Source organism: Antennarius striatus, chromosome 2 (assembly GCF_040054535.1).
Source record: "Antennarius striatus isolate MH-2024 chromosome 2, ASM4005453v1, whole genome shotgun sequence".
NCBI classification, from domain to species: Eukaryota; Metazoa; Chordata; class Actinopteri; order Lophiiformes; family Antennariidae; genus Antennarius; species Antennarius striatus.
In genome coordinates this window covers 7,202,970-7,223,783 of record NC_090777.1, presented here as the reverse complement: position 1 = coordinate 7,223,783, position 20,814 = coordinate 7,202,970, and the positions used below count along the sequence as shown (strand labels likewise).

At 41.2% G+C, this 20,814-nt stretch overlaps 2 protein-coding genes across 7 annotated transcripts in view; one reads left to right on the top strand and one right to left on the bottom strand.

Moving 5' to 3' along the window:
• Nucleotides 1-2,221, bottom strand: part of plod1a (procollagen-lysine, 2-oxoglutarate 5-dioxygenase 1a) — a 93,125-nt gene extending 90,904 nt beyond the window's left edge. For 4 of the 6 annotated variants that reach the window (XM_068329811.1, XM_068329775.1, XM_068329789.1 and 1 more), the window contains exons 1-3: nucleotides 1,973-2,221; nucleotides 794-885; nucleotides 372-505 (exon numbers count right to left, since the gene is read on the bottom strand). In XM_068329811.1, coding sequence (XP_068185912.1) covers nucleotides 372-505; nucleotides 794-885; nucleotides 1,973-2,063 — 317 coding nt within the window. In that variant the 5' untranslated portion in view covers nucleotides 2,064-2,221. Of the gene's footprint in view, nucleotides 1-128; nucleotides 289-371; nucleotides 506-793; nucleotides 886-1,972 lie in introns of those variants that run through there. The other 2 variants (XM_068329782.1, XM_068329801.1) reach the window with 2 other exon arrangements.
• A 367-nt stretch (nucleotides 2,222-2,588) lies between these two features.
• On the top strand, nucleotides 2,589-18,928 carry kiaa2013 (KIAA2013 ortholog). The gene is made up of 3 exons (XM_068329822.1): nucleotides 2,589-3,910; nucleotides 14,187-15,040; nucleotides 17,672-18,928. The coding sequence occupies exons 1-3, from the start codon at nucleotides 2,956-2,958 to the stop codon at nucleotides 17,720-17,722; spliced, it is 1,860 nt and encodes a 619-aa protein (XP_068185923.1). The 5' UTR covers nucleotides 2,589-2,955; the 3' UTR covers nucleotides 17,723-18,928.
• Nucleotides 18,929-20,814: the final 1,886 nt, after the last annotated feature.

Sequence of the window (20,814 nt, the reverse complement as noted above, 5' to 3'; positions counted from 1 at the left end):
AGCTGGCAATAAGACGTGAGGCGGGGGACACTCTGGGCACGACGCCAGTGCACCGCGGAACCACATACAAGACATACAAACACGCACACACAATCACTCCTACGGGCAATTTGGAACAGCCAATTAACCTTAAGTGCATGTTTTTGGAGGTGGGAGGAAGCCGGAGAACCCAGAGAAAACCCACGCAGACATGGGAAGAACAAGCAAAACTCCGCACAGAGCGAGGCTCGAACCTGGACCCGCCTTGTTGTACGGCGGCAGCGCTACCCACAGCGCCACCGTGCCGCCCTGGGGGTGAACATATAAATTATAAAACACTCCTGTAAGTCACCACCAAACACAAAATTCTACTTGCAAGAAAGACACCTTACCTGTCAATAAAAAGGATGATTTTATCTTGAATCTTCAGCTCCTCTAGTGCAGTTTTTAGGAGTCGTACTTTCTGACCTCCTCCTGGGGTTTCCATATAACCGTCGCTCTTCCATTTATGACCTTGACCAAGAACCTTAAAAGACAGACATCCACTTACTTAAGTGTCAAGACAATAATTCAATAGTTTTCTTTCGTGTTACATGAATAAATAATTCCTAAGAATTTCTTTTGAAAAAAAGAAGAATTTGGTGACTCAAATTCGTTTCATTGTAATGTAACAACATTGACTGCAGTAGAGACAACCTATTTCGTTCATAAAACATTGATGTCTTATCTTTTTAAGAACACAAAATGAGGCTTTACTGACAAGACAAGAAAATTATTTATTATAAAAATTTATTCCTTCTCTAGAGACTCCTACCTTGACAGTGTAGTTAAAATATTTAGCCGACCTTAAAAAACGCTTGAAACCATCAGTCTCTCTGGTTGCAATGGTCACAACTAGAAGTTTGTCTGGAAGAAGAGACAGACAATTTCAAAACATTGATACATTACATCCTATGAAGCAATCCACAGATACAAAAAAATACAGTTATGTGTTTTGATTATTACTGATGATAGTCTTGCATTCACAAAGTAACAACAGCAATAACCCAGCAACCATCAGGAAACCAGTTCAAGCATTACTAACCATTCACATCCCCACATTAAGCATTTTTGTTGTGAATAATCAATTTATTATAGGCGATTTCAATTGTCTCGTCTACAAGAAAACGAATGGATAGGCGGATCGATGGTATTTTCCTAAATACTTTCCTCCATTTTACGGTCATACTCCAGCGAACGTCTCACTCTCAGTTGATCTCTACACCATCTTCAACGACATAAGGAAGTGGCTCCTATTGCCATCTAACCCCTAATTGTTTCCCAATGAAGCAATAAAATTGTTACTTCTTGGTCAGTTTTGTTCATTGAAGTTTTGACATAAAATATATTGCTTCCTAATATTTGTACTTTTTTGTTCCATGCTAATTAAACGTTGTGATTGTTCTAACCATACTATGAATAGCAGCGCTCATAGCCGGACCCTACCAACACAGTACCGTCCACGTCAGCGGCATAGAATCATGAATTGTAGCTTTCTCTTGTCGAGTTTTAATATTTGAAGAACTTACGAGTAACCTATAAATTCATGTCGCTTACGCTTAATGTTATGCCAGCAGCAACTGTTCCTGTTCTGCAGAAAAGTACTTTATCAACTATCCAGAGTACAGTACTATTACTCTGGATAGTTGAAACACATAATGCAGGTGTTTTCCTCTTAATATCAAAACGATTTATTCACTACCAACTCTGCTAGAATGTGCAGCTAAGCATTAATGTCTGTGGCGGAAATACCAATGTTCGAGATTTTCATTTCAAAGGGGATAACACATCTCCCTCAGCACAAAACAGTCTTACTCTCCTAAACGATATTGTTACGGTCTGAGACAAAGTGATGTCAGACTCCATTATTAACAACAGAATTTATAGATAACACGACGTATATTTAGGTAGAGTGGATGAACAACGCCAATCTCGAACTCAATTCCTAACGTACCTTCGGGGGGTTGCTGCTCTTCACACTTTTTCAGTGGGAAAAAAACACCAACAAAAAATGCTACAAACAATAGCAAAGACGACAGTGTCATTTTACCTAGTTTACCCCACAGTCTTTTTAATACCCGAGGCGCAAACTTAATACTTTTAATTTAATAGTACAGTGCTAAAAATTTGTTCGAGAATGCGAACTTCTTAGGACCATAAACTCCAACAGCGGTAGCCCCTCACCCTGCTACGTCTACGTGATTGTGTCCGGAGCCGGAGGTAGGAACGAGTTTGAGACGCATCTTCATTTTCTTCACCCAATCAAAAGACAGGAATGGAATTTAAAAATTTTTATTTTTGAAATATCTTCAACACTTATCAATGGAAGTGTAATCCGTAACAATTGTTAAGAATGATTAACTCCTTGGATTTACACATTTTGCCTTTTAGCAACATTATTTATATGTTAAGTTAAGAAATTAACTCATATGAATAGATTTCTCTTCCATGTTATAATATACTTCAGTGATTTGTGATTTTTTTATTGGATCGTATATACCAGTTTCATTAAATACATGCACATTTACAGGTTACTGTTTTTTCGCGACATTTCCGGTTGTTGCTGTTTCGTTTCGCTTTACGACAGTTGTGACAAACCAGAAGTGTCGAGTGCTGGTTGTAGGCTAATTTGTAAAGACGAGTGGTGTTTTCAGCCTGAGTCCAGCTAAACAGACCACGCAATAACTGTTGATACAATTGCTGGATTTTTTTAAACAGACCAGGTGAAAAACATGACAAAAACACGATGCGGCAAACAACACATTTTTGACAGCTTTCGTTCCCAGTGCTACTTGAGCTAGCAACGCCAATTCAGCAAGAAAGTAGCGAAGACCAATTTGTTAGCTTTCGCTGTTGTGGACTATACTTTGAATGCAAAATAATTTAATGTGACATCCTAAATTACCCATAGCCAAGATTACGTAATTTAAAATCACAATGTGGTTACAGCAAAGACTGAAAAGTCTACCAGGATTGTTATCGAGCAGCTGGTTGAGAAGACTCCTCATTGGACTTTTGTTGTTTCTCATGTTTTACTGGTACCTGGGAACAGAACGCAGATGGAAGTTTTTCGGCGACTCGGATATGCCTGGAGGTGCAGCTGGACAGTGTTTGTTGTCTGAAATCCACAGGTGGAACTCGCTTGTAGATCGAGGCGAGGGCTTATACAGCACATCCGAAGAACAACTCGATACACCCTTTGTATCAGGAAATGGCCATATTCTGATTGATATTGACTCGAACAAACTATGGGTAGCGTCATCTTCGCAACCCGGCTCGGCTCCGGTCCACCAGACTGAATACTCCCCGAGATTTGGAGTCCATCTCGAGGGGAAGAGGGCAGAAGCTCAGGCTACGATGTTGTGGTTCAGAAAAGGGTCTGTTCTGTCGGTTCGATGTGCCTCACCAGCTGCCCCGCAAACCCCCCGGGACTGTATCACCATCAGAGAGGAGTTTATTGCACACAGAAGCAGACCTAACGTTTACGTCCAAAGAATACACATCAGTAACCCGTCTGACAGAGCTGCCATTTTGGACGTTTCCTCTGAAATTTCCTATGGTAATAAGTTCTCCACTAGTGTGGAGAACCTGGAGTCCAGAGAGATCATACTCTCCTCCGGCAGAGTATCAGTGGAGAATAACCGTATCATATTGGTGGTGGTGATCTCCAAGAAGATGGACAACAGGATCCAGGTCTCTGCTAAATCAGAATACACTGATAATATCTTGTCAGTTGTGTGGACCTCAGGACCCATTGAGTCTTCTAAATCAGAGGAGACCTTCAGTGCCCTCAAAGATGGAGCAAAAAAGGAGCTGGCAGAGTTGTTGACAGCCAGTGTGGATGAGCTCATTGTGGATCACCAACAGGCCTGGATGGACCTCTTCATTTCAGGTGAAGTGGGGTTAATTGTTTTAATGTTTTTTATTGGGGTTAAATAGAGCAAACAAACTTCACATTGATTTTTTTTTTTTAAAAATGGTCAAAATGTTGTCTTTTATGGATGATGCTCATAAAAACTCACAAAATTTCAGGAAAAAAGTACTTGGATTATAAGACCAACCAAACAGAGTGATTTAACCTAATTTGACCTGAAAGCCAGATCAGACATAAGTGATTTTAGATTAAAAAGGAAAATAGACATCATACACATCTATAATAATATCACTTGAAAAAAAAATTCTGTCAACAAAAAAATGGTTGTCACAAATAACAGTAAGTTATTACTATTGCATGTACAAGAAAATGTAGCCTGTTATTTTCAAAAGTTTTATTTATACCTTTTAATTTCCTGTAACAAGTATCAGAGTGAATGTAAATGTTGTTGTTGTTTTTTCCTCTAGAAGTAGGTTAATACTGTAGTAATCGATAAATAGAAACCACACAAAAAAATAACACAAAATTCCTTAGGGATCTGGCATTCTGTCTCAAACTAAACTAATTTTAAGCAGGGAGATAAATGAGGTCAGTATAATTCTAACAGCAGAAACTATGTGATAATCTCAAAATAAGTCTTGCAGTCAGATACTTAAGGGAGATTGCAGTTACAGGTGGAGCTGTATCAAGTTGTATTCGCACTCATGCTTTACAGACATTGGAAGCAGGGATTTGAACTAGTCGTGGAATGAAAACGAAAACCAGAAACTTTTTTGTATTTTACCAGGAATGAAAACAAAACCAAAAACTTTATATTTTTTAATGTTCTCGAACAGAATCGGGTATTCAAAATAATATTAATCGGTTAATTGATCGGAAAGAAGTTGAGATATATCACCAGCAGTCAAGGAAAAGGTAGTCTCTCAGTCTTGTTATTTGCTTTATGTTGAATACTTAATTTACACTTATAATGGGATTCGTATTAACTTTTGTGGAAATCAGTTTGGTAGTTTGGCATAGTTAAAAAATGTTGAAAGTCTACATCTAATATAATAGGAAAAATCTGAATCTGCTAAGTTTTTCGTAATGTTACTGACAAATTAATCAAAGAATTTAACAAAGGAGCAGGTGGAAACAAAATGCAGAAGAAATAATTTGGCCGGCAGTAGCTCAGTCCACTAAGACTTGGGCTAGGGACCGGAGGGCCAAAACCAAATACCCGTGTGGGCCAAAATATTTTGACTGTGAACTGACAGCGGGAGGTACCAGTTCACCGTCTGCTCACTGCCGAGTTGCCCTTGAACAAGGCATTGCACCCTTACAAGTTGCTCATGTTGCCGTCCACATGAGAGCAGCCTGTCACTCTACCTCCCGCATGCCTACAGTCATGTGTGTTTGTTTGTGCGATATATGTAGATATATGAATTTTTGAAGTGGAAAAAAAAGTAATTTTCTTATGGGTATTATTAAAGGATTTAGTTATTTATTAAGATACTTTGAATGACACACTTCATTCACATGCATCTGTGTAGTTACAGCCTGAAGATACCGCCTGTATGCAGAAACTAGTTGTATGTGTTGTTCAGGTAGAATTTTGACTCATTCTTCCTCACAAACAGTCTTTAAGGCTTAAATGTTTTTTGACTTCTTCTATGAACTCCGATTTTTAGTCCTGTTTGGAGATTTTCTATTGGATTCAAGTCAGGGGATTGGCCGAGCCATTCTTGCAGCTTTAATTCCTTTCTCTGAAATGAAGTGTTTGGTTGCTTATTTGGGATTCATGTCGCTGAATTTTTCACCCCTCATTTCATCTTCTTCATCCTGGCAGATAGCAGGATGAATTTTTCCATTTATTCTTCAATTACTGTATATGAGATTTGCCACACACGATGTTCCCAACTCCAAACAGTTGCGCAGTGCCAATTCAATTCAATACAATTCAATTAAAAAAAACTTTATTAGTCCCCAAGGGGCAACTGAAAGCAAATAGAGCTGGATAGGTGTAAAAGTGTAAATATACAGTGTAAATGTAAGAAGTGTAAACATAAACAAAAACAAATTGTGTCTGCGTGGGTTCTTTCCGGGTTCTCAGGCTTCCTCCCACCTCCAAAAGCATGCGCTTCAGGTTGATTGACCGGTCCCAAATTGCCTGTAGGAGTGAGTGAGTGTGTGTGTGCGTGGTTGTCTGTGTCTCTGTGGCTCCACGGTGCACTGTCGTCGTGCCCGGAGTGTCCCCCGCCTCACGCCCTATGCCAGCTGAGATAGGCTCCAGCTCCCCCTGACCCCCGCTATGGCGGATGAAGCGGCAGAAAATGTATGTATGTAAGTAAATAAGAACAAGAACCAAGGCAGTCACAGACTGCAATATCCCATGACACTCATGAATTTAAAATTTTACCCTGACCTACTTGCATAGGTCGACGATCAAAGCTAGTGCTCTGACCTACTTTCATAGATCAAAGCTATTGCTTTGATCTATGGTCTTACTCACACTGTCCTCCCTTGTCTTTCTATGTTATCCAAACACTGACAATTACATCACCACTTTGAAGCGGGATGTAATTAAATAATAACATAATACAGACCCTTTTCAAAAAATTAGAATGTCGTGGAAAAGTTGTTTAATTTCCATAATTCCATTAAGAAAGTTAAACTTTCATATTGTACCTTTATGGCCCCCAATTTAAACAATTTCAGGTATTTATTGGTTTATTTTTACATAATTTTGTACATAATTTAGTTTAGAGCCTAGTTTGTTTAAAACATGGTGGGTTAGTTATTTAGTTCAAAAACTAGTTCTTTTAAAAACCTAGTTTAAAACCTAGTTAGTACAAAAATGTGTTTAAAACCTAGTTAGTTCTTTTCAAAACATAGTTTAAAACATAGTTAATTCAAGAACTAGTTAGTTCCAAACCTAGTTAGTTCGTTCAAAAATTAGTCTTAAAAGCTAGCTAGTTTAAAACCTAGTTAATTCAAAACCTTAGTTCAAAAACTAGTTGGTTTTAACATTGGTTTAAAATTAGTTAGTTAAAAACCTAATTAATAATTATAATTATCATAATAATTTAACATAAACAGTGTAAACATAAACACATTTGACCCCCAACAATGCATACAGGCCATGGCTGTTCAATTGACTCATCAACTTTTATTTATATAGCGCTTAATCACATCTGAAGACATTTCAAAGCGTTTTACAGATAGAAAGCCAACAATGCCCTCCAGAGCAACCATAAGCGACGGTGGCAGGGGAAAAACTCCCTCATTGAGAAAGAAACTCCGGGCAGGACCCAGGCTCTGGAGGGCGGTCGTCCGCCTTGACTGTTGGTTGGGAAAGAGAAATACATTGGGGAAAGAGATAGGTCAAGTAAAAGAGACAGAGGGAGAGAGAGAGAGAGAGAGTGGCAGATAGGCCAGTTAAAGTTTAATGTCCATAGTGAGCTGTCGCTGAATTGGGGGCCTTTGGATATCCTGTCTTCCATCCGCGTTCTCCACCTGTGGAACAGAGGCACAAAGACAGCGGCAGTATCGTGCAGACAAAGTGTGTGATTTGACAGTGTTAATAAATTCTAGGAGCATAGAAAGATAGAGAAGGAGAAGTGACAAAGCTCCAGAGAAAAATACCCTCAGTGGCCTAAGCCTATAGCAGCATATCTAGTGGGAGGGATGTTATTTCTAATTGTAGGCTCTATCAAAGAGGAGAGTTTTTAGTCTACTCTTAAATAAGATGAGTACCCCCCGGACCGAGGCTGGGAGTTTGTTTTAGAGTTGTTTTAGCATGTTAGTGACACTGTGAGAAATTCATTTTGGCTAGTACTGGAATGGGGGTCAGGGGAGCATACTGACTCCAAGGCTGAGTGGATTTTTTCTTTAAATTTCGTTATTACTTAATCAGTGATTGATCTAGTCAAGATCGTTTTATTTTTGGGTTATTGTTAATTAGGCCAAAGTCAAAAGTAACTGGGGAGTGATCTGACAAGAACTCATTTTGTGGGGAAAATAGTCAAGTGCCTTATATCTACCGTGGGTAAGAATAAGATCGAGGGTGTGATGGTATTTATGGGTAGGACCATCCATCAACTGTGAGAAGCCTAGAGAATCTAGCATAGACTTGAACCCAACGCAGAAACTATCATTCACACTGTCGAAATGAACATTGAATTCTCCTATTACTATAACTTTATCTTTGGTAGCAACCAAATTAGATAGAAATTCAGAAAATTCTATCAAAAAAGATTGTCCAGGAGGACGATATACAATTACAAATTCAATAGAATCAGTTAGTTTATTTGAGGATTGTAGCACATGCATGCTAAGGCTCTCAAAAGTACTGTAGGTAGACTCAGGTTTTGGGTTTATTGCAAAGTTAGAGATGTAAATGGCTGCCACGCCACCTCCTCGTCCACTATCACGCGCTATATGACTGTTGATGTGGCTGGGATGAGAAGCTTCATTAAGACTAACATATTCATCCTTATGTAGCCAGGTTTTGGTTAGTCCAAACATATCAGTGCTGTGATCGGTTATTAGATCATTAACTAAAAGAGCCTAAGATGATAATGATCTAATATTTAAAAGACCACATTTAATTATCCTGTCTGAATTTTGTCTGAGTACACATTTAATGTGAATTAAGTTACTATGGTTAATTGAAGTATTTCTAGATTTTAGCAGTCTAACACTTCTATAGGTCCGAGGGACAGACAGTCTTAATGGGGTGTGTATTAGTTAATCAGAATCAGAATCAGCTTTATTGGCCATCGTTTGTAGAAAGCAGACGAGGAATTTGTTTCCGGCAGGTGGTGTCTCAAACTGTGCATTCATAACTTAACTATTCTAAATACTTTAAATATTATAAATAACTATACTAAATACAAAATGTAAGATGCAAAATGCAGTAGGTGGGGGGGGGGGCACAATGTACAGGTGCTGAGTGCATGTTGCAGGGATTTGGAGACAGATATTTAACGTTTGTTGTTGAAGTGTCTTATGGCTTCGGGGAAGAAACTGTTCTTAAGTCTGGTTGTTTTTGAGAGGAGGGCTCTGTAGCGCCTCCCAGAGGGTAGACTTTTAAATAGACAGTGTCCAGGGTGTGTTGGGTCTGAGATGATCTTCCCTGCCCGACTCCTAATTCTTGAGGAGTACAGCTTTTGGAGGGAGGGCAGGGAGGTCCCAGTGATCTTCTCAGCTGACCTGATTGTCCTTTGTAGTCTTGTTCTGTCCCTTTGGGTGGCAGCACCGAACCAGACTGTGATGGAGGAACACAGAACCGATTCAATGACTGCCGTGTAGAACAGGACCAACAGCTCCTGTGGCAGACCGTGCTTCCTTAGCTGCCTGAGAAAGTACATCCTCTGCTGGGCCTTCTTGAGGATGCAGCTGATGTGGAGAGTCCACTTCAGGTCCCGGGAAACAGTAGTCCCCAGGAACTTGAAGCTCTCCACAGAGTCCACAGGACTGTTTGCGATGGTGAGGGGGAGCAGAGGGGAGGGTAACTTCCTAAAGTCCACTGTCATCTCCACAGTCTTGAGCGTGTTCAGCTCCAGGTTGTTGCGACTACACCAGTCCACTAGCTGTCTCTCCTCCTGTCGGTATGCAGACTCATCCCCGCCTTGGATGAGTCCAATGACAGTTGTGTCATCTGCAAACTTCAGGAGTTTGACGGCCTGGTGCGTAGATGTGCAGTCGTTGGTGTAGACGGAGAAGGGCAGCGGAGAGAGGACGCAACCCTGGGGGGCACCGGTGCTGACTGTTCGAGTGTCTGAGGTGATCGCCCCCAGCCTCACCTGCTGTGTCCTGTCTGTCAGGAAGCTGGTGATCCACTGACACATGACAGAGGGGACTGTGAGCTGGTGAAGTTTGGAGGATAGCAGCTCAGGGATGATGGTGTTGAACGCCGAGCTGAAGTCAGCGAACAGGATCCGTGCATATGTCCCTGGGTGGTCGAGATGATCCAGGATGAAATGCAGTCCCATGTTGACTGCATCATCCACTGACCTGTTTGCCCGATAGGCAAACTGCAGGGGGTCCAGCAGGGGTCCTGTGATGTCCTTCAGGTGGCTCAACACGAGGCGTTCAAGGGACTTCATGACCACAGATGTCAGAGCGACAGGCCGGAAGTCTTTTAGTCCTGTGGTGGAGGGTTTCTTGGGGACCGGGATGATGGTGGAGCGCTTGAGGCAGGAGGGTACCTCATACAGCTGGAGGGATCTGTTGAAGATCTGTGTGAAGACCGGAGCCAGCTGATCCGCACAGACCTTGAGGCAGGAGGGGGAGACACCATCAGGGCCTGGCGCCTTCCTGATCTTTTGTCTGTGGAACTGCTGACTCACCTCCTGGACGGTCACACTGAGGGGGGTCAGTGTGTTCTTGGTCTGCCGGTACAGAGCCCTATCCCCAGATCTGTAGGCCTCCTCCTTAGCCAAGCGCAGTTGTCTAAGCTTGGCTGTGAACCATGGCTTGTTGTTGCTGTATGTGCGGAAGGTCTTGGTTGGCACACACAGGTCCTCACAGAAGCTAATGTAGGCTGTCACAGTGTCCGTGTAATCATCCAGGTTGTTTGTAGCAGCTTCAAAAACACTCCAGTCGGTGCAGTCAAAACATTCCTGCAGTTCCTGCTTTGCCTCGTTGGTCCATTTCTTCACCGTTTTCACCACAGGCCGAGATGTTCTCAGTCTCTGCCTGTAGGCTGGGATGAGGTGGACGAGGCAGTGATCGGAGTTTCCCAAAGCTGCGCGGGGGACCGAGCGATAAGCGTCCCTAGTTACCGTGTAGCAGTGATCCAGCGTGTTGTTGTCCCTCGTCGGACAGGTCACATGCTGCCTGTATTTAGGGAGCTCGTTGCTTAGTTTCGCTCTGTTGAAGTCCCCCAGGATGATTAAAAATGAGTCCGGGTGTTTCCTTTCAATGTCCGTGATTTGTTCCGCTAATGTATGGAGTGCGACATCCACATTAGCTTGCGGTGGAATGTAAACACCGACGAACACAAAAGAGGAGAACTCCCGCGGGGAATAAAAGGGCTTGCAGTTGATGCAGAATGTCTCAATGTTCGGTCCACAGAACCTGCTGAGCACTGTGACATCCTTACACCAACCTTCGTTGATGTAGAAACATAATCCACCGCCCTTGGTTTTCCCCGACCGCTCCTTGACGCGGTCTGCTCTGTGAAGGGTGAAGTCCGGCAGATGCAGAGCGCCGTCGGGGATCGATTCACTGAGCCAAGTTTCAGTGAAACACAGGGCAGCGGAACGTGCAAAGTCCATATTTTTCCCGCAGAGGAGGTGCAGCTCGTCCAGTTTATTGGGTAGTGAGCGGAGGTTAGCCAGATGTATTGATGGCAGCGGGGTCCTGAATCCCTGCTGGCGGAGTCTCACCAGCACGCCAGCTCTCTTACCCCGACGTCTGCGTGGCCGCAACCCATAAAGGGCCGCAGCTCCGCCGATCAAGATCTCCGCAAAACTGCTCGGATCTGACGCAAACTGCGGAATAAAATTACCGGGTAAGAACTGTCTGATGGCCAGCAGTTTTTCAGAGGAGTAGGTGATGGGATAGCACTCAGAAAAAGACCCGAAGGTCGACAAAAAACACAAAATGAAGTAGAACAAGAGAGAGCTCTGTGCCGAGGCGTCCATCCGCGGCGACATCGTATATCGTAAATTAGAGTTAGCTATGGCTGGGGACTGTAGTAGGGGAAACTCAGACAAGCGTGTAGGACTGCAACGCTGTTGCCTGATCTCCATTCTGGCGTGTCAAGATTTACAGGATAGACTTTGAACTATATATTTAGATAAGAGGGCTGCACCATCCCAGGTAGGATGTATGTCATCCCTCCTAATGAGACTAGGCTTGCCCCTAAAAGCTTTCCAATTATCAATGAAGCCTACTGAGTTATTGGGACACCACCTAGTCAGCCAACAATTAAAAGATGACATGTGGCTAAACATCTCATCGTTAGTTAAATTGGGAGGGGACCAGAGAAAAGTACTTTGTTAGCCAGTGTCTTCGCAAATGTGCATACCGACTCAACGTTAGCTTTTAGGACCTCTGACTTTCTTAGGCGAGCATCATTTACTCCACAATGAATTACAATTTGTTTAAACCTCCGTTTAGTTTTACTCATTAACTTTAACTCTCCCTCTCTGTCACCTGCTCTGGCCCCAGGGATGAGCTAACTGTGGCCCCTGGCTGTCTTAAATTAACGTGTCTCAAAATGGAAGAGCCAATAACCAGAGTGTGCTTCTCAGTCGGTGTGCAACTGAGGGGGCAAACTTGTTTGAGACACAAATGGGGGGGGGGGGTAGTTTGAGGTTGGTGGTGTCCAGTAGGCTTCTTCTGCCTACGTCTCCCCCTCACAGTTATCCAACCATGCTGTTTCTCCAGCTGCTCGGGGGACGCTGAGGGTGGTGGGCGGCTAGGATTAGTGCCAGCGGGACCTACTAGCTGCGGAACTACGCTACCGCTAGTGGTAGCCGAGCCTACTAGCTGCGGCGCTAAGCTAGGGTGCTCCGCTCCCGCTAAACCTGTCTGGGGGCTGCTTTTTGCGGGGCTATGCCTGTGCTCGATGGAACGGAGTCGCCCCTCGACCTGACTAAGGCCCTGTCCACACGATGCCAGAACTTTTTGAAAACGCAACTTTTTTTGTTGCGTTTACGCCTTCCGTCCACGCGACAACGCAGATATCCGGAACGAAAACGCAACTTTTTAAAAACGCTGGCCGAGGTGGATTTTTAAAAAAACGCTGGGTCTGCGTTGTCGTGTGGACGGCGTTTTTGCAACTTTTTAAAAATGCTGATGTCTTGCCTGCGACGAAAACCGCTATGACATCATATTTATGGGCCCGTGTGTTCTGACAACAAAACACGGAGGATTCCTATTGGATCATATTTGACTCAATACTGCCACCACATGGTTTGGCATGCTTATAGCCGTCTTCGAAAACGCACTGCTGCGTTTACGTGTGGATGGAGATTTTTTTGAATACGCTGTCGTGTGGACGCAAATCGTTTTCGATGCGTTTTTAAAAAGTTGCATTTTTAAAAAAATCCATCATCGTGTGGACGAGACCTAAGCCTCGCCTCCAGCGTTAAAACAAAGCTATACTTTAAACAGATTCCTGACTCGCTAATGGAGGTCGAGGTGTAACTGAACATAAGACATTTGGAGCAAGATTAGATGGGGGAAGAGACGGAGGAGAGGCTGGCAGGAGAAGCCATAGTAGGTGGAGTGTTGTTAGAAAAATATGTGTTTAAAATAAGTTATATAAATGGGAAAAATACCACTTTATTGATCGGCTTCAGCTTGTGGGTAGCTAACGCCAGCTGAGACCGGACAGCAGCAAACACAGGTGCTTCCTCACGCGTTCATCAGTTGTTTTTCGTTGTCTGTTGAGTGCATTTCCTTTAAACAATTATACCTGCTGATGCCAGGTCTTCCTGAAGGTCTCCTGAAATGGTCCTTGGCTCCTGTACAACTCTTCTGATAATTCTTATAACTCGTCTATCAGAAATCTTTAAAGGAGCACCTAGTTGTGGCTTTTTTATGGTGAACTGGTGTTGTTTCCATTTTCAGATTATGGCTCCAACAATGTTCAGTGAAACATCCAGTAGCCTACAATTCCTTCTGTAACCAATGTCATCAGTATGTTTAACATTAAAAAGATTGTGAAGGTCTTGAGAGACCATTTTGCTTTTACCCTCCATGAAATGTCTCTTGTTCATCACCTGGGCAATAAGACACCTTTTTATTGACCATCATTTGAAACTGAAAAAGCTGATATCAATTTTCACTGACAAGGGGCAGGATTGCTTTTTCATTACTAGTGGATTTCAGCTGGTGTTTTGGCTTTCCATGCTTTTTTCCCCCTCCATTGCTTAAGTGTTTAAGAGTTTTCCCCTCTGTCATTCCCTTTTATCACACATTACTTAATTTATGTACTTCTACTATTTTATTTCTTTGCATGTGTGGCTGGCATGGATTGTTACCGACATCTGGTGACATTTTTTTCAATAGCACCTTTATAAATATATTAGCTCAGAACAATTGTGACATGTTCAATACTTATTTTAACCTCTGTATACCACAATACAATAACTGCTCTCTGTAAAGTCATCAAGAATATTTTAAACCACTGTACTGTCCTTACTGCGTGGCATTACATTTTATAATTTTCTTATTTTATTAGAAACAATTCCAAACTTGAGAATATTTTTTTCAGAATTTCAACTGAATATGTACCATTACAGCATTGATAATATGAGTTATTTCATGTTCTGTTAATGATTCTTTGTTCTCTCAGGTGTTGAAATGAGGAAGATCACAGACTCCCACACACCATCAAGTCGCACAGTCAATACCACCCTGTACTATATCCTGTCCTCATCCATAGCTCCCCTGCTGGATCAAAGACTAAGTGGTGAGGAGCGTAGTAGTCTCGAGTCCAGTCTCAACTATGCAGACCACTGTTTCAGTGGCCATGCCACCATGCATGCAGAAAACCTGTGGCCTGAGCGAGTGAGTAGTACTGCTCAGATCCTGCAGCTGTTTACATTGTGGACTTTGACTCTACAAAAAAGAGGCTGCAAGGTGCTGGTTGCTGCAGGAGCCCATGGAGCCATGCAGGGTATGGTGCTTAGCTTTGGTGGCCTTCAGTTCACCGAGAATCACCTTCAGTTCCAGGCAGACCCAGATGTGTTACACAATAGCTATGCCCTACGAGGGATCCACTACAACCAAGATCTCATCAATCTGGCTGTGTTACTGGACATGGAGGCAAAGCCTTTTCTTCATTTGTCAGTGAAACCCCAGGAAAAGCCAGTAAAGCTCTATGCCTGCGAGGCAGGCTGTCTCAATGATCCTGTGGAGCTGACCTCAGAGATGAAAGGGCACATTTTCCCTGTGATGGTGACCCAACCAATCACACCACTGCTGTATATCTCCACAGACTTGCGCCACCTACAAGACCTCCGCCACACTTTGCACCTCAAGGCCATCTTGGCCCACGAGGAGCACATGGCCAACAGGTACCCAGGTCTGCCCTTCCTCTTCTGGTTCAGTGTGACCTCACTCATAACACTCTTCCACCTATTCCTCTTCAAGCTCATATACAACGAGTACTGTGGTCCCGGTGCTAAACCCCTCTTCAGGAGCAAGGTATAAAGAGCTGTAATAAAACATTACTGGAATCAAGAAAAAAAAAACTTCAAAATGATCTTCCACATTCTGTTTTTTTGTTTTTTCCTTTTATGTACATGGAGTGGCAAATGCTTCCTCTCCCTCTCTGGATGTTCTCTCTTTGTGGGTTGGTTTCTCAATTTTGACTTTCTTGCTCTCTGAATGAACTTTATGTGGTGCATGTTTGGAGTTGGTTGGTGCAGGTCAAGCGCACTGCTCCATTCCTCTCTCCCACAGGGGACAACACTTATTTTCCTCAAAGAATCATCCCATCGAAATTTGAAATAAAAGTAACTTTAGATTAGCTTGATTGCAGATCAGACATAGGAGTTACAAGTCACTACTTAGTCTGTGGTGTAATTGTAGCATGTCCACACAGTGAAAGAAAAACAAGCACAAGTTTTCTGTAGTTCTACTGCACTGTCCTTAATTTTTATTTATAAGGTACCATAATCTTTATTAATCAAGCGTCCTAAAGTGAAATTAATATTTGTCTTTCTTCACAAAAACCTTTTGTCTTCTTTCATTTCATTATTTTTTAAAAGTCAGTTTGCAGATACCGGGAGTGAAGTGATCCATCTTAGTGATTATCATGTCTGCCTTTGATCTCGTAAAGATTGTTAATGTCTTGTTTTAATTAAGATGTTCACACAACTGAATTCAGAGTTACATTAAAAGACAATATGTAGAAATTTTAACCACAATTCGAGTATTGAGTAAATGTTTTATGAGCACATGCATAAAGATGCAGTGGATGTCACACATTCCTGCTAATGGTTTTGTATTGTTCCATAAATCAACAGCTCTAACATTTTTCATCAAAAACAAAAAGATATTACAAATCAACACAGACATATGGATATAAATCATGTATTTTTTGATTTTAAGCCTAGTTCTGAAAATGTGTTTAAGAACTGGATTAAATGAAGTAATTAGACTCCAACAATACATACTGTACATCGTTACAAACAGATTATTAAAAGAACTCTAGCTGTTGACAACAAACTCCAACATGATACCATTAACGTAAAGTGGTCCTTTTATGAAAAACACATTTTTCAGTTCTCTGCATATACATAGTGGTCCTCTCTAACCCTACCAACTCCTTTAACCTGGAAAACAAATGCTTCCTGCATCAATTAATATTTGGAATCTTTTGGAATGTTTGGATAGACAGGATCAAAACGATACGTTTTGTCACAGCTCCCGTCTTGACTTAATGATTGACAGAGTGATGAAGAGCTAAAAAGAAATTAGAATAGAGAATAGCTGAATAACAATTTATACACAGGTATATACAGTCTTTAGTGTCCTAGCTTCCTTTTGTCCTCCTCACTGCGGGTTAGCGGATGGAGGGAATATAGGGACAACGCCCAACTGCAAACAGTTGTTCAATATACATCACATATATAAGACCTCTACATTTCATCTTATCGCTTCGATAACATCCCATGTTTCACTGAAGTACATTAGACTGCGTTAGCTTAGCTCCCCGCTGTTGTTAGCCAGTGATCTCTCATTGTACGTGACAAACACAGCTTCAGTTACCTCCTGTTCGTAATCATCTGCTGTCGTCTCCACTGATTTCTGTCCCATTTGCAAACACTGTGTTTTTCTCCACAAATCCTGGATCAGCCATCTTGTGTTTACACAATAGAGCTTCAAGTCACATTCAGCTGACTGAGAAAGCTTTCCACACCGCAGAAAAATTAAGTTATATCATGAAAAACAAGAGTGAAAAAAAGAGAAAAATAAGAGCGGAATATGTAGTACCGAAGTTACGGAAAGTTTTAAAAACCTGGACTAAGTGTAAGCGGACGGAAAGCGGACGGTGGCATGAGTGTTCACGTGCAGTATGGACAGAGGTACAAGACTCTTTTAAACGAAGGGTCTGGACCGGAAGTGATTCTTTCAATATTCAAAGATTTTGAGGACCATGGATCAGTTTGGGGCAAGGCTTTTCAAATACAATGTAGTTGGACATCTGGCAGCTGAATGTTAATATAAATAAGCATAATATGGGACCTTTAAATATCCAAGCTCAGTCTCAGTGCTCAGTGTAATTCATGACCTATTTAAATGTGTATGATGTCCTCTATAATAAGATTAAAAACACAAGCAAACCTTAAAATCTACAGATAGACATCACTTCATCAAAGACAAACCCTCTGACAAAAGATGACACACATCTGTTATCTCCTGTCAATGACAGATTCCCACATAAGATGTTTTAGTGTACTGTAAGGTGGAACTCCATTATGTCAGCTATTTGTTTATACTGAATGTCTTTACAAACACCCTGATTTACAGTCAAGAAGGTTGTTCTGCAGATTAAATGTTCATCTCTGATCATCAACTCTGTTCTTGCAAACCTAAGGTCTTTGTCTGCTATTCCTTTCTCCCCTGCATTTTGATGTTTTGTGTTGCACAATTAAATTAAGAAGTCATGTAAATTTGACTTTGACTCTTTAATGCTGACCCTATTGATTCGATTACATCATCTTCAGCATGTCTTTTTTTCCCTTCATTTCTCCTTGGTGTTGGTGTTAATTGTTTGGTTTGTGACGGTCAGTTTCCTAGCCATTCTAATACTTCCTCTAACTTCACTAGGTTACCAGCAGGAATGAGGAAGGATGCTGTGACACCAGTAATGCTGCTTGATCTTCACAATGCTATGCACACTGTGACTCAGTGTTGGTGTGCTGGTAGTGACTTAATTATGTGGTGTGGAATGATTACCCACTCACATAACTACTATGTAATACAGAGGCATGTAGGGTAACAGTGGATGGCTATATCACATTATGATTTTTTAGCAATTCATATTAATCACTTAGCTCATTATTTTCCTGATTAATAACTTGGTCTTTGACCTAATTTTTTTGTATTTGAATTGAATACTTTAACTTAACTTTAACCTCAAAACTGGCATAAAGGTCAAGAAAGACAAGCAAATTATTAAATGGACTGGATATAAATCACAAAAACCTGACAAAATGGACAAAATTTAACAAAGACATGCAAATTACATCTTTCATTGTTCAGGAACTGAAAAGTGGTGACTTGTGCAAGATGTAGCCAACCTCATATCCATTGTCTGTTAGGATCGGATCTAACCTCACATCGGTCTACAAGTATAATTGATTGGGTCTTGACCTGAATATGAGTATTGCAATGAAATCAGCCTTCCATCCATCACATTTGTTCAGTACTGTTATGTTTTTTTGTTTTTAAAAAAAAAGATTTTAGAAGCTAATGGGTTCTCCTGCAGTCCTGCACATGGATATAAAATGATTTTTAAGTCTTGCAGCGAAATGTCAATGGCTATTGAAATACTGGACTTTTAAATTCTGGTTTAGCACTTGCCAGTTAAAATATTTTAACATTGAAATATAATCACTCAATGAATTTAAGTTTAAGTTGACCTCAAATTAATTTTTTTCACATTTCTTTGCTTTTAGTTACACAATAAATACAATTTTCATTATGGCATTTTGTTTTTCTGTACAAAAAATATATAGTGATGTGTTGTTTTTTTCGATCACTTTGTGTGTGTGTGTGTGTGTATACTTTCTGACCCAACTTATATGAAGATTCTTTTGTGTGTGTGGACACATTGTGAGCTCCAACTTCACTTCATATCAACTTTTATGCACCTTAATGAAGGAAAAATGTATTCACTCAAATGTGAAGCCAAAATCAATGAAATTGTGTATTGATTTTTGATTTGATTTACTACATAAAAGGGTTTGTAATGATGGAAGTGACTGGATCTTTAGAAGTCAAGGAGCTTCAGATTTGATCGGAGTCACGGTCAGTGACTAGTCTCATGAAATTGAAAATGTTCATAAATAAAATCTCTAATTTACCGACAGAGGATTATTTCTTCTATATATCACTTTGAAAAAATACAATTAGTTATTTAATGTAGTTGATTCAGGGCTGTCACCTATCATTTATAGCTAACCTTATTAGTTTAACAAAAGGAAAAGAATAAACTGTTCTTCCTTGTCACCAGTATTCATGTGAAGGCCAAGGAGAGCATCTTTACAAGAAGAAGAGTAGCCTTTTGATCATGTCACTTAGGTATGGGAAGTGGGTCTAGGAGCCCGCCAGCCCAAACAGTTGTGTTCAAAGTAGTGATTAAAATTCAAAATCCCTCTTATGACCCAGCTCATTAAAGGAGTTGCAACAAGAAGAATCAGATGTCAAAGGGTTAAAATAACAATATTTAATAAACCAAATATTATTTTAAATCCCTTCACAGAAGAAAGATTTTCAAAACTAACAAAAGACCCAAAGGATGCTTCTCAAACAAACAAATATAACCATACGAGGTCTGCTGAATTATTCTATAAATTACAAGTGAAAACAAAATCCACAAAGTCATCTAATTACAGTTGCAAAAAAAGTGGTGACCAGCACCCCTACTCCTGATGCTAACACAATCAAGTGCCTACCTGCAACTGACAGTTGACTAAATTGGCCCACTCTTCCACAATGTGGTCACAAATTTGGTTAATACATAGCATCTCATGTCGCAGGAGCAAATGAGGCAAACTGTCCATGGGGAAACAGCTACCACATCTGAACGCCTGAAGAGTATTTGAGGGCTCCCGCTCTGATTGAGGTTCTTGGATTGGAGAACTTCAACGGAAGCACACCGCACCAATCAGGAGCCGGAGATGGAACTGGTGGAGTGGGAGGAGCCAGGACTGGAGGGCGGTGAAGTGTTGAGGGGGAACCAAACAAATACACACACGCCCATGCAAACATGCTGGTAACACCCCTCCCCGTAAAACAAAAGCCAGGTTTGTATAAAAAACAAACACCCTGCACAAATTAATCTGTGTGCTGGACAGACTTAGCAAATTGATTCGAGAAGAACCATGATACAAGTCACAACAGAAATAACTTGAGGTGAGTCATGACAGAAATGACATATGAGTCATGACATTAATTAATCTAATTAATTGCATTTTAATCTCATACCTGCTAAAGGACCCCAAACTAAGAATTTGAATTCTAGGACATTAGAAAATTGTAGTGCATGACTAATCAATAGAATGCACCAAGAAGAGAAGATTTCAAATCCACACTTTAATTGGTTAAGTGTGCTTTATAAATGAAATTCAAAAGAAAAAAGGCCAAACACATCAGCAAACCTATTAGGCCAGGTGCATTTCTCAAAAATGCAATACGAATACAAATAAATACAATTCAGAAATAAAATAAGGCTGAGTCTCAAATATGCACATAAGCAGACTCTCAATCAAAATGAATACTAAAGCTGACTCAATACAGCAGTTCAAAATGTAGTATAACATGCCTCTAAATAATGCAACTAAATAGCAAGCTACCAACAGGCTTTTCCTTTAAAAGGGTAAGCCAACATTCAACTCTGTGTCCTTGACATGTTTTGCATTTTAATGATTCATTAGGGTGTGGCACGGTGGTGCGGTGGTTAGCGTTGTCGCCTCACAATACGGCGGATCCGGGTTTGAGTCACGCTCTGTGCAGTACTCGAACCGCAGACACGCTCGCTCCCCGTGTCTGCATGGGTTCTGTCCGGGTTCTCCGGCTTCTTCCCACCTCCAAAAGCATGCACTTCAGGTTGATTGGCCAGTCCCAAATTGCCCGTTGGAGTGAGTGTGCATTCTCCCGACCCTGTGCTACTGTGTTACCCTGTGTCAAATGTGGTGTATTAAAAGTCTGGAGGGAGCCCAGCACTGTCCAGACTTCTCCAAACATCG

Excerpts from the sequence above, each read along its gene's own strand:
- kiaa2013 (XM_068329822.1), top strand. The coding sequence starts at position 2,956 with ATGTGGTTACAGCAAAGACTGAAAAGTCTACCAGGATTGTTATCGAGC. Across the intron at positions 3,911-14,186 it reads GATGGACCTCTTCATTTCAG|GTGTTGAAATGAGGAAGATC; the intron begins GTGAAGTGGGGT and ends TTGTTCTCTCAG. Across the intron at positions 15,041-17,671 it reads AACCCCTCTTCAGGAGCAAG|GTTACCAGCAGGAATGAGGA; the intron begins GTATAAAGAGCT and ends TAACTTCACTAG.